This window comes from Schistocerca gregaria, chromosome 9 (genome assembly GCF_023897955.1).
Source record: "Schistocerca gregaria isolate iqSchGreg1 chromosome 9, iqSchGreg1.2, whole genome shotgun sequence".
Classification (NCBI taxonomy): Eukaryota; Metazoa; Arthropoda; class Insecta; order Orthoptera; family Acrididae; genus Schistocerca; species Schistocerca gregaria.
Window position 1 is genome coordinate 108,236,823 of NC_064928.1, and position 13,667 is coordinate 108,250,489.

At 46.4% G+C, this 13,667-nt stretch overlaps 1 protein-coding gene across 1 annotated transcript in view; it reads left to right on the forward strand.

Annotated features, from left to right (window-relative positions):
* Positions 1 to 3,219: 3,219 nt before the first annotated feature.
* LOC126292264 (uncharacterized) overlaps positions 3,220 to 13,667 on the forward strand; it is a 73,615-nt gene continuing 63,167 nt past the window's right edge. Inside the window, exon 1 of the mRNA XM_049986163.1 lies at positions 3,220 to 3,515. Within this exon, the coding sequence (XP_049842120.1) occupies positions 3,490 to 3,515 (26 nt within the window). The 5' untranslated portion in view covers positions 3,220 to 3,489. The remainder of the gene's footprint in view (positions 3,516 to 13,667) is intronic.

The following is a 13,667-nucleotide window of genomic DNA, read 5'->3' on the forward strand; positions in this document are numbered from 1 at the left end:
GTTAAAAAACAAAGTGAGCTTTTTAAATGAATGCATGTCAGGTCTAAATCAGATTTACATATTATTAAAAATGGAAAACTGTTGTCAAAATTGTACAGATTCACTTTGGCAGTGGATTTATGGGAAGTTAGTTTTGTACTTATATTATTGATGGCCTGGGAATGCTTTTTGGACATACGTACCACTGCATACATGCCCAACTCCAGTTTAACAGTCATAATTGCTTTGATGTTTGCACAGAAGACTGTGTTTACATAACTTTCAGTCAAATTATGATTTTGAGTACCTTAACAAGAATATTGGCCAAGTTAAACAGATCAACACTTTGACCAAAACTGTCTCAGTAGGCTTCTAAACCTCTTGCCATTTGTCAGCTGCACTGTTTATTGTGCATACAAAAGATGGGAGCTGCACATTGCTTATGAAGCATTCCACGATCTTCCTTACTCAACAGAGGTTTTTTTTGAGACTTAGTGTAAAGTAATGACTGTATTACAATGAAAATAAATTATAGAATTCATGTGTGTAACTGTACAGTGTATACATTAAAGTACTGAAAGTCTGTCAAGAATATTTACACTGTGTGATTCAAAAGTTTCAAGACTTAACTCGGAACTAGAAATTTATTGGATATTTAAGTACAGTGGATTAAAATTCTTCAAAATATGATCATCCAGCATCAACATAGCACTGCCAGCGCATCTTCCACTGTTTGTAGACCTTCTGAAAGGCCTCGAGCATCATGCTATCAAGGGATCTCGTTGAAGCCTGCTGGATGGCATTGATGGAGTCGAATTTCTTCCCTTTTAGGCCTGTCTTGATTTAGGGGAAGAGGAAAAAGTCACTTGGAGCCAAGTCGGGACTGTAGGGTGGCTGCAGCAGTGTTGTCACATTGAACTTGACCAAAACTTCGGTGCCTGCGCATGACGTGTGAGTGGGCACATTGTCATGGTGGAGAAGCCAGTCACCCTTGATCTCCGGGTGGACGTGGTGAACTCAATCCCTCAAGTGGCGGAGCACTCCAGTGTAAAAGTCAGCCGAGTGAGTATGTCCACGAGCAAAAAACTCCTTGTGAATCACTCCTTTACCATCAAGGAAAAAAAAGACAATCAGATGCACTTCACACACAACTTGCTCATGCAAGCTTTCTTGGGCTTCAGCGAGGAAGCAGTGTGCCATTCTGAGCTTTGACACTTCAACTGGGGATCGCGTTTGTAGACCCAGGTCTCATCAGCAGTAACCGCTTTCTCCAGAAGGTTCGGAACAACATTCAACTGTTGGAGCATTTCCTGGCATACAGTCATGCGCCGTTAATTAATCAGCAGTTTCATCAGTTATTCAGACATACATAATGCAGAACGTACTCTTGGCTGCTACCCTACTGCTATAAAGAATATTGCTATGAAAACTACAGTTAAAGTAAGACAATTCTGCAACATCCAACAAAGATGCAATTGTGATGTAGGCGATTCGGTATAATCGATATATACCACAACTCCAAGGACTTTCACATCTTTGATGTAACTGACACTGTAATAGTATTAAGGTTGCCCATAGAGGGCACAACTATTACACATCATAGTTTACCGTTTTTATCTAAAACATAAATAAGCTGTACACATACTAACTATCTGTTAATCAGACATTTTAAATGAATCAATTTTATGTTATTAGTGTATTTCCTATTTTTATACTTTGACAAGTTGTCACATTATGAACGGTGTTTGGCAGTTATGAAGTAGTGTGACAGGAAGTAGGCGGAGCCTCTGCATATTTAAGCTCGTGCTCAGCATTCATAACCATCAGTTGACTTCGTAGCAGCTGAGGAGAGCTCCGCCTACCATCCTAAGGAAACCATGGGTATAATTTATTTTATTTTATCTTGTTAAAGGAATTTTGACGTCACTAGACACTTTCATTTTATTTTTAAGATTGGTTTCTAGTATTTCCTAAAATTAATCCACAGGTCAGATGATGGTTATGTAAAAATAACCGAAACTGGTTACCTATGTCTTTGAGACATAAATGGTGTGATCGAGACTGAACTTGAGTCAAAATATAATAATCTATTGATCACTGTATTCCAAAAATGTTTACCAAAATTGTACATCTTTTAAATGTTTGTTCCACATGAAAACCATTGCACGGGACATGGCTTCTTCCTTAAAGGCCTCTTGAATTATACTGAGAGGCTCCGTGGAAGTTTTGTTCAGTCGCACGCAAAACTTAATCGCATAACGCTGCTCAAAGTGCTGCTCCATTTTCGCCTCTCCCACTTTTCGACCGAGGTCAATGACAAGCACTAACACTGCAAGTGGTGCGCACTCTCCAGGTTTCCGGAGACAACTGCCACAGCGTCAATTCGTTCCCTGAGACCCCCCCACTACTTCCCCCACCCTTCAGAACCGGTCCGCGTGCGCTCCCCTATTCAGAAATTAATAATCCTTGAAGCTTCTGAATCACACCTTGTACACATGTAACAATTGCTTGGATCACAAAATATTATTGTTAATAAGAAATCTCCACAAATCTATAGTGATGAAAGATACAAAGCTGCAGTCAGATCTTGTAATTCACAGTGTCTTGTATCTCTCTCTCTCTCTCTCTCTCTCTCTCTCTCTCTCTCTCTCTCTCTCTCTCTCTCACACACACACACACACACACACACACACACACACACACACACACACCACACACAATATCATGCATTTTAGTCAGGTTTAAAAATTGTAATAAAAAAGAGAAAACACTGAAAATAATGAAAATGCTACATCAAATAACTGCAGCTTCCTGATCCACAGAATAAACATGGTGAGCCAGCCACACTGCAAGACACTAAAATCTTCAGCATAAAAGCTTGGGTGTTCTTTTTCCTGAGACGTGGATTTGTTGACAGGCACAATTTGTGTGTGTGTGTGTGTGTGTGTGTGTGTGTGTGTGTGTGTGTGTGTGTGTGTGTGTGTGTGTTTGAGAGAGAGAGAGAGAGAGAGAGAGAGAGAATCATCCTACATCAGACTAAATCTTTGTTCCAGGTAGCAGTAAAGTGATGACTGTCTCAACAGCATCAGGCACGTCTGATGGTCCTCCCATTCCATCATGCTCTCCCATGGAGCAACATAATCAAAAACAGCTGCAGCAGCAAAAGCACCAACAGCAGCAGCAACAACAACAACAACAACAACAACAACAACATCCACCACCACCACAGCAGCAGCCAAAGCAACCACAACAACAGAAGCAAATCCAGCCACAACAGGCCCAACTGCAGCCTCAGCAGAAGCAGCAGCAGCAGCAACAGCAGCCACAACAGAAACCACAGCTCCAGCAGCTGCAGAAGCCACAGCAACCATCTCAGCCTCCGCCACCTCCTCCGCCGCCGCCACCCCCCTCCACCTCCGCCACAGCAGCAGGCGCAGCATCAACAACAGAAACCACAGCCGCCACAGCCACACCCACAGCCCCAGAGGCCACAACAGCCCGGAGCCACTAATGGGAGCCTATCTCACAATTCACCTGTGAGTTACTTCCCATTTTAATTGTAGGTTAACACTGTCTCCTGAAGTGAGGCCATGTCACCCTGTCGCTTTGAACGGTCCATTCTTGACATCCCCTCCTCTACACTCATTCCCTGACTGTGGGACTCTTGTTACACTATGAGAGACACTTAAGAGAATATGTATGCTATCCCTGCTTTCAGAGCTATTAGTGCCTTGTGGAAGAGAGAGGGATAGGTTATGTTAGCTATACTGGCCCTTGATGAAATCTTCTCGGGTTATCAGCCGAGTGGTGGCGTCGTCTTGTCGCAACGTTTCGATGAGTTTCGTACCCATCATCTTCTGGCGAAGTGTCGGGATGCTGTGTTCCACCTATCTATATAGTTGCTAGACCGTTGTCCGTCTCTGTAGGCCGGCCAATCACGCTTCTCCGGAAGGGAGTGCCGCGTCAGTGGTGGGGGAACCCGTCGCGGCCGGTGGTGGGGGGCCGCTGTGCGGCCCTGGCGTCGAGGCCCGGTGGCTATCCATTCTGTCTGCGGGCGCTGCTGCCTTCCGATTGGAGCGTTCCTGACGTATCATGTCAAGTGTGGGGTTCCACGCTGCGCTAAGCTGAAATCCGCTGTCTCTGTTTACTACATTGTTGTGCGGACGAATCTCCACTGCCTCTTTGAAGATGGAGTCCCAGAAACGGTTGGCGCTACACAGCTTCTTCGTGTTTTCGAATTCGAAGGTGTGTCCCTCGGTAATGCTGTGTTCTGCTACCGCAGACTTGTTAGTCTGTCCCAGTCGTACGTTTCTGATGTGTTCAGCACAGCGCTGGGAGATACATCGTTGTGTCTGCCCGATGTATTCCATCCCACATTCGCACCCAATACTGTAGATTCCTGGCGTCTGTAAGCCCAGGTGGTCCTTGGTTGAGCCAAGAATATCTTTAACTTTCCGCGGTGCGTGAAAGATGGTCGTTATTTCGTGCTTCTTTAATATTCTCGCGATCTTGGCTGTCGCCGGTCCGGCAAACGGCAGGAAAGCTACACGTTTTTCTTCGTCTTCTACTGGTGTCTGCTCCCGCCTCTTGTCCGCACGCAAGGCCCGTCCTATTTGTGTCTCGGTGTAGCCGTTCTTACGGAAAGTTTCCCGTAGATGTGCTAGCTCACGCGGCAAACTCTCACTGTCACAGATGGACCTGGCTCTTTGTACTAAGGTGGTTAGTACCGAGTTACGTTGTGCCGGATGGTGGCAGCTCCGAGCATTCAGATATAAATCCGTGTGCGTCTTCTTCCTGTAAACAGAGTGTCCCAACGTACCGTCCGGATTTTTCTTGATCAAAATATCCAAGAAGGGGAGGCAACCATTCTCTTCTACCTCCATGGTGAATTTGATGCTGTCATGTATGCCATTGAGATGGCGTAGGAACCCTTGTAGATGTTCCTTGCCGTGAGGCCACACCACAAAAGTGTCATCAACGTATCTGTAGAACACCTTCGGTTTGTGGCAGGCGGTGTTCAGTGCCACCTCTTCAAAGTGTTCCATGTATAAGTTGGCAATACCTGGGGCCAGGGGAGAACCCATGGCAACACCATCTGTTTGCTCATACAATCTCCGGCCACATTTGAAGTACGTTGTCGTTAACACGTGACGAAAGAGTCTGAGTGTGTCTTCATCAAAGTGATCTTCGAGTAAAGCCAAGGAATCCTCTAGTGGCACCCGGGTGAAGAGAGAAGTGACATCAAAGCTGACTAGTAGATCATTCTCTTCCAGGCGTAACTCTTGGAGTACCTTAACAAATTCGGTCGAGTTCTTGACATGATGAGGGCAGTGACCCACGAGTGGTTTTAACCGCTGTGCTAGGTGCTTGGCTACCCCATACGTCGGAGAATTTATGGTGTTCAGTATGGGACGTAGAGGGACATTCTCCTTATGAATCTTCGGGAGGCCATACAGTCGCGGTGGAGCCGGTGCCCGAGGGTAAAGCTTCCTGGTGGTGTTTCTGTCGAGTCCTGAGCTGTTGAGAAGATCAATGGTCTTGCGTGTAACAGAAGCAGTCGCATCTTTCCCCACTTCTTTGTATGCTGGATCTTGTAGTAGTGTGTCGATCTTCTGCCAGTAATCTTCTGACTTCAGAAGGACCGTCGCATTACCTTTGTCTGCTGCTAAGACCACTGTATCTTTGTCATCGCGAAGGTTCAACAGCGCCCTGCGCTCTTCTGCCGTAATGTTGTTCTTTGGCATTCTTGCTTTCTCGAGTACCCTACTGGTCTCCCTCCTCACTTCCTTGGCTGCTCTCAGAGGGAGTCCACGTATAGCTTGCTCGACGTTGCTGATGATGTCACGTTTTGGTAACGTCCTAGGAACCAGAGCAAAGTTCAGACCTTTCGACAGCACGGAGATCGTTGGCTCATCCAGTGCTCTTCCTGTCAAGTTGATGACGGTCTTAGTCTTGCTGGCTTTCTCCTCCTGTTGACGTCCGCCCGGAAGTCTGAGGAACTTATCGCACTGTTTGTTGGTATCTTTCTTCTTGTGGAGCTCACTGCTAGCGTACGTATTGCCGTCCAGCCACTCCCAAGTGTGTGCTGGGAGAGTGGAAGCTAGGAACAGGTGGGGAGTGAGCAAAGTCTTGGCGTTCTTGTCGAGTTCCATTCTGGTCACACGTATGTGTTCCCGTACCAAGGCTGAACCAGCCCGTCGTAATATGCGCTTTGTCCTCGCCGTGTTGACAGGGTGCGGCAAGTTAGCAAACTGCGGCATCACGTCCTTATCCCGACACCTTAGCAAGAAGGCTAATCTGCTGAGCAGCTTTCCCTTCTTGATTCGTAGATTCTGCAGCATCTTGTAGCTGCACTGGACCTCCTCCCCGTAGAGGTGTGATATATGCGATTGCAGTCTTTCTCGGCGTATTCCATTGATGAAATCTTCTCGGGTTATCAGCCGAGTGGTGGCGTCGTCTTGTCGCAACGTTTCGATGAGTTTCGTACCCATCATCTTCTGGCAGTGGAGATTCGTCTGCACAACAATTTAGTAAACAGAGACAGCGGATTTCAGCTTAGCGCAGCGTGGAACCCCACACTTGACATGATACGTCAGGAACGCTCCAATCGGAAGGCAGCAGCGCCCGCAGACAGAATGGATATCCACCGGGCCTCGACGCCAAGGCCGCACCGCGGCCCCCCACCACCGGCCGCGACGGGTTCCCCCACCACTGACGCGGCACTCCCTTCCGGAGAAGCGTGATTGGCCGGCCTACAGAGACGGACAACGGTCTAGCAACTATATAGATAGGTGGAACACAGCATCCCGACACTTCGCCAGAAGATGATGGGTACGAAACTCATCGAAACGTTGCGACAAGACGAAGCCACCACTCGGCTGATAACCCGAGAAGATTTCATCAATGGAATACGCCGAGAAAGACTGCAATCGCATATATACTGACCCTGACACAACATTCAGTACCGACTGGCCACTGTGTCATCCTCTGCCGAATGGTGTCATTTGTATGGGGTACAGAGGGGCACAGGATCAGCACACCATTCTTCTGGATATTGTCAGCTTTCCAGACCTGAGAACCACATCATCTTGTTTATGTAGCTCCTCAGCTAGTGTCACAAAGATAAGTGCACACTGTCCCAATGCTCCCAGTTAGGAAAAAACCCATGCCTTATCAGGAATTGAACCCATATCCTCCATACAAGGAGCCCCCCTCAGGGGCTCACAGTTCTTTCAAGAGTTCACGAGTGGCGCACATGGGGCCCCGAGCTATTGGAGACAATTCTTCCTTCCCTGGCTGTATTTCCTTCAGCCTGCTCTTCCTCCCTATCCTTACTCCTTTCCCGTTACCCCCTCCTTCCCCCCTTGCGGTTTTCTGATTTATATCAACCTGGCTATCCACCTGGTTTCCTGTATTGCTTGCAATTTTGTTCCTTCAGTGTGTTCTATCATCCTTTCTGGCATTTAGGTTCCCACTTGAGGTTTGATGTCCACTTCAAAATTTCATATTTTTAGTAAGAACCATTTGGGGAAGAATGTCCTCCCTAACATCAGTGCTGTAGATTCCTCTCCCACCTTCCTTCCCCTCTTGGCAGCATGGATCACACTACTGATACCTGAAATGTCCCTCCCCATGTATGCCAAGGAGTGGTTGCTTGTCTCCTTGGAGCATCGGAACTCCATACAATGGCCGCCTTGCCAGACAGCCCTGGCTGTGGCTGGATGGTGCCCATGGGGAGAGCCCCTGCTCGGAGTGGGTGGTATCAGGACAGAAGCTTGGCACATGTAGTGTATCAAGCTGCAGAAATCTGGCCGTTCTCATACAGCCGTCTCTTCGAATGGCGAAGGATCATTGAATGCTGCTTCATATGAGCTGTCAATCTTACCTTCCTTGGCTACACCATGGGAGGAGGGCCAGGCTTGCGGTCTTGGGATAAAACACTTTCCCCACTGCCTCGTCTGTACTAGAATGGATGGGGACACATTCACTGCCAAAGTGAAGTGGAGTCTTGTAGTAAGATGTGGTCAGGCTGCCCGTTGAACAAGACTTCCTCCACTCCATGGGGGAAGCCTCTGTGTTCCACCACCTGCATGTCTCAGTTGTGCTGAAGGCCACTCCCTTCACTCACCGGATTGACCGGCTTACAAGAGAGAGAAGAAGATGTAAGAATAAAAGTCCCTTGATCGCTTGTCTTATGTTGAGGCTCGCCACAAATATGAGAGATTTCGTCCAGTGTCAGTATCTTCAATGTTTTTCCACTGTTACTTTATTTCCTCCCCCTACCTCTTCCTTACCCCAGCCCCATTCCCGTGATCTCTCGCCACACGATCATCCAGTGGAATTGCAACGGATACTACTGTCACCTTCCGGAAATGAAACGTCACGTCTCCTATTCTGCATTATGTCTTGTTCTTTAAGAAACACATTTCCGTGATGACCACTCTCCTACATTTGGTGGTTATCAGGCATTTTGTCAGAACCGTGTTGGCCCCGGCATAGCATCTGCTGGGGTCTGCACTCTGGTTCGCTCCAATATTATTAGTGACTGGATCCCACCACATACCAACCTGGAAGCAATAGTAGTTTGAGTGCAAATGACTCCAGCACACCAATTGGAATGTCTACCTCCCTCCAGGTAGGTCACTTCCTTACGTTGCACTGTCTATCTTAATCCAGTAACTCCTGCCCCTGTTTCTCCTCATGGGGGACTTCAGTACTCACCACCCACTGTGGGAGAGTATCACTTCAATGGGTAGGGGTCTCCTAGCTGACCAACTTATTAAGGACCTTGATTTGTGCCTCCTCAATTATGGTTCTCCACCCCGCATGATGATCGTTGTGACAGTGACCACTTTCCGGTGAGTCTATCGCTCACCTGCTGCCGCCAGGCAGACAGGCCCCAATGTTGGCATTCAGTAGGGCCAATTGTTGAGTTGAACAGAGCCCTCTTTGTTTCATCCTGCACCATGCTGAGCTCTATAATGAACCCTTCACTGAATGGGAATTGGTGTAGACTCTTACTGCTTCACGAGGCACGGCCCAGGCCTGGATTCCGTCCACAACCAGATGATCCAACACTTGGAGGTTCCCCAGAGGCAACATCATCTCAGGGTCTTCAACTGCATTTGGCTCAGAAGTGCTTTTCAGTCACAATAGTGAGACAGAATGGTTAATTATCCCTGTCCTTAAGGCCGGGAAGGACCCAACATCACTAGACAGTTACCACCCAGTTATCCTGATGAATGTACTATGTAAACTGCTTGAGAGGATGGTTAGATTCAGATAATGTTGGGAACTCGTATCTCATGGCCTTTTGTCCCTGTATTAGTGTGGCTTTCAGGTAAGATGATCTCCACATTGGAAACAGCCATCTGACAGGCTTTTATTCATTGCCGGCACCTTATCGCAGTCCTCTTCGACATTCATAAGGCATACAAAATGACTTGGCACCATCACATTTTAGTTACCTTCCATGACTGGGACTTCTGTGGTTGCTTCAGATTTTTATATGCGAGTTTTTATCTCACTGGCTCTTCCGGGTTCAAGTTGGCACTTCACTCAGCGCCTCTCGGATTCAGGAGAACGGTATCCCACAGGATTCTGTGCTAACTGACACACTCTTCTTCATTGCCATCAATGGGCTTGTGACCTCTGTGGTTACCCCAGCATTGTACATCGACGATTTTTGCATCTTGTGCAGCTCCCACTTGGTAACACCTGCTGAGCACCAGCTCCAAGGCGCCATCCAATGGGCCTCTGCATGGCCCAGTTCCCATGGCTTCCAGTTTTCTCCCTCCAAAATGAGGATTATGCATTTTTGTCATCGACCTGCAGTACTCCACAATCCAGAACTTTATTTAGATGACCAGCTCATCAATGTTGTATCAATGTCTCATTTCTTGGGCCTTATTTTTTATAACAAGCTGACATGGCTGCCCCACATTGTCACCTAAAGACTTCGTGCATGCATATGCCTAATGCACTCCGTCTCCTGGCCACACATCTTGGGGTGCAGACTGTACCACTCTTCTCCACCTGTACCGTACTCTGGTCTTATCCAGACCAAATTGTGGTGGTCAGGTTTATGGCTTAGTAGCTCTTTCTGCTTTGAAACTGCTTGACCCTGATGCCTTTTGCACTAGTTCCGTTGATAGTCTCCTCACAGAAGCAGGGGTTCCCCCTCTACACATACAATGGAGCCAACTCCTGGTTCCTTACTCAATTGCCATTCGCCAATCTCCTGACCACCCCATGTATCCTGTGCTCTTTGGCAATGAGGGATGCCTCCCTCCTGAAACCTGCCCATGAGTGGGATTGCCAGTTGACATGCAACTTACTTCCCACTGTCGGGATCTCCACTCACTGGAATGCATCCCATGTCTTACCTCCCTTGGATGGTGCCTAACCATGGATTAGGACTGATTTATTCCAGGGTCCTAAGATCTCTGTCGCCCGTATGGTTTTCCAGTGTCTTGTATGTGCCATCCTTGCAGAGTAAGGTGCCACCATCTTTTACACTGATGGCTCTAAGACAGTTGATAAAGTGGGATATGCTTCCACATCTATTGGCTTAGAACACCATTTATGACCTGGATCATGTAGTGTGTTCACAGCAGAGCTACTAGCTATTCACAGAGCTCTCCTTTCTGTTTCTCAGGCCTCCCTCCACAGTGTTTTAATTTGTTCAGATTCAATGAGCGGCCTGCAGGCTAAACGACGGATGTTACTCTCTTCACCCTTTGGCCTCTGTTCTCCACCAACTCCTCTCTGCCCTTGGTCATGCTGTCTGTTCCGTTGTCTTCCTCTGGGTCTCAAGTCATGTGGACATCCCAGGGAATCAACTGGCTGACCGTTTGGCTAGAAAAGCAGGTATGTATCCGTCATTTCCTTTCCTGATATCGGCTGCAGATATGCAGATCCACGTCAAATCTCTCGTTGCCCAAAAATGGAATGACATCTGGTGCACTACTGCTCATAGTAATAAACTCTGCACAATCAAAGAGTCTACTGCAGTTCGGCCCTCTTCCTTCCGCTCCTCTCGGAAGGTGTCCACTGTTTTATGTCATCTACATATTGGTCATACCAGGCTCACTTGTTGTTTCCTCCTACGTAATGATCCCCACCCCCACGATGTGGTTGTGGAGCTAGGCTGATGGTATCCCACATATTGGTGGAATGTCCCCTTTTTTTGCCCTTCGTGCTAAGTATAGTCATCCTGATTCCTTGAATTTATATTAGGAGACAATTCATGGATGATTGAACTGGTCCTCAGTTTCCTCCGTGAAAGTGGTTTTTATTTCCAGATATAAGGTTGTACTTTATTCTTGGAGCAGGGGCAAGGAAGTTATGGTTGGGACCTCTTTTTCAGTCTTGGTCTGGGACCCCATGACCATGTTTCCACAGAAAGATTGTCCCCCCCCCCCCCCCCCCCTTTCTCCTCAGTTTTTAGATTTGGTCTCAGCTTGTATGCCTTTCATTATGTCTGTTTAATCTTCCTTATTTTGTAATTTGACTCTCCTGACTGCATCCATCCACAATTAGCAGACCCTCTTTCTTCTGTGACTAACTGTGAGTCGCAGGACTGATGACCTTGTAGTGCTCACACTGATCACTTAGCTGTGGAGGTGGATGAGGGATAGGTTGGAGAAGGTTAGACAGGAAGGAAATGTCATATTACCCCAGGATAAGAAAGGGACTGTCGTGTTCCGAGGAGGAGAGACAGACGTAGTGGGAGGCATCAGAGACAAAAAACCACTTAATCATTTCAGTCTAGAGATTATGAGCACAGAGTGGGAACTAAAGATGGATTGGATGTAGAGAAGTGAGTAGTGCAGTTAACACTTTTGAGTCTGGCCACTCAGAAGAATATCAGGCCTAAGAAGGCAGCCATTTATGCCATATGTAATTGATGTATCTTAGAGTTGTTGTTGTTGTTGTTGTTGTTGTTGCAGTCTTCAGTCCTGAGACTGGTTTGATGCAGCTCTCCATGCTACTCTATCCTGTGCAAGCATCTTCATCTCCCAGTATGTACTGCAGCCTACATCCTTCTGAATCTGCTTAGTGTATTCATCTCCTGGTCTCCCTCTATGATTTTTACCCTCCACACTGCCCTCCAATACTAAATTGGTGATCCCTTGATGCATCAGAACATGCCCTACCAACCGATCCCTTCTTCTAGTCAAGTTGTGCCACAAGCTCTTCTTCTCCCCATTTCTATTCAATACCTCCTCATTAGTTATGTGATCTACCCATGTAATCTTCAGCATTCGTCTGTAGCACCACATTTCGAAAGCTTCTATTCTCTTCTTGTGCAAACAATTTATCGTCCATGTTTCACTTCCATACATGGCTACACTCCATACAAATACTTTCAGAAACGACTTCCTGAGGAATCTATACTCGAAGTTAAAAAATTCCTCTTCTTCAGAAAGGCTTTCCTTGCCATTGCCAGTCTACATTTTATATCCTCTCTGCTCCAACCATCATCAGTTATTTTGTTTCCCAAATAGCAAAGCTCCTTTACTACTTTAAGTGTCTCATTTTCTAATCTAATTCCCTCAGCATCACCCGAATTAATTCGACTACATTCCATTATCCTCGTTTTGCTTTTGTTGATTTTCATCTTATATCCTCCTTTCAAGACACTGTCCATTCCGTTCAACTGCTCTTCCAAGCCCTTCGCTGTCTCTGACAGAATTACAATGTCATTGGGGAACCTCAAAGTTTTTATTTCTTCTCCATGGATTTTTATACCTACTCCGAATTTTTCTTTTGTTACCTTAACTGCTTGCTCAATATACAGATTGAACAATATTGGGGAGAGGCGACAACCCTGTCTCACTCCCTTCCCAACCATTGCTTCCCTTTCATACCCCTCGACTCTTTGTAATTGCCATCTTGTTTCTGTACAAATTGTAAATAGCCTTTCGCTCCCTGTATTTTACCCCTGCCACCTTTAGAATTTGAAAGAGAGTATTCCAGTCAACATTGTCAAAAGCTTTCTCTAAGTCTACAAATGCTAGAAACGTAGGTTTGCCCTTCCTTAATCTAGCTTCTAAAATAAGTCGTAGGGTCAGTATTGTCTCACGTGTTCCCATATTTCTTCGGAATCCAAATTGATCTTCCCCGAGGTCGGCTTCGGCCAGTTTTTCCAATCGTCTGTAAAGAATTCACATTAGTATGTTTCAGCCGTGACTTATTAAACTGATAGTTTGGTAATTTCACATCTGTCAACACCTGCTTTCTTTGAGATTGGAATTATTATATTCTTCTTGAAGCCTGAGGGTATTTCGCCTGTCTCAAACATTTTGCTCACCAGGTGGTAGAGTTTTGTCAGGACTGGCTCTCCCAGGGCTGTCAGTAGTTCTAATGGAATGTTGTCCACCCCCGGGGCCTTGTTTCGACTCAGGTCTTTCAGTGCTCTGTCAAACTCTTCACGCAGTATCATATCTCCCATTTCATCATCATCTACATCCTCTTTCATTTCTATAACATCGCCCTCAAGTACATCACCCTTGTATAGACCCTCTATATACTCCTTCCACCTTTCTGCTTTCCCTTCTTTGTGTAGAACTGGGTTTCCATATGAGCTCTTGATATTCATACAAGTGGTTCTCTTTTCTCCAAAGGTCTCTTTAATTTTCCTGTAGGCAGTATCTATCTTACCTCTAGTGAGATCAGCGTCTATG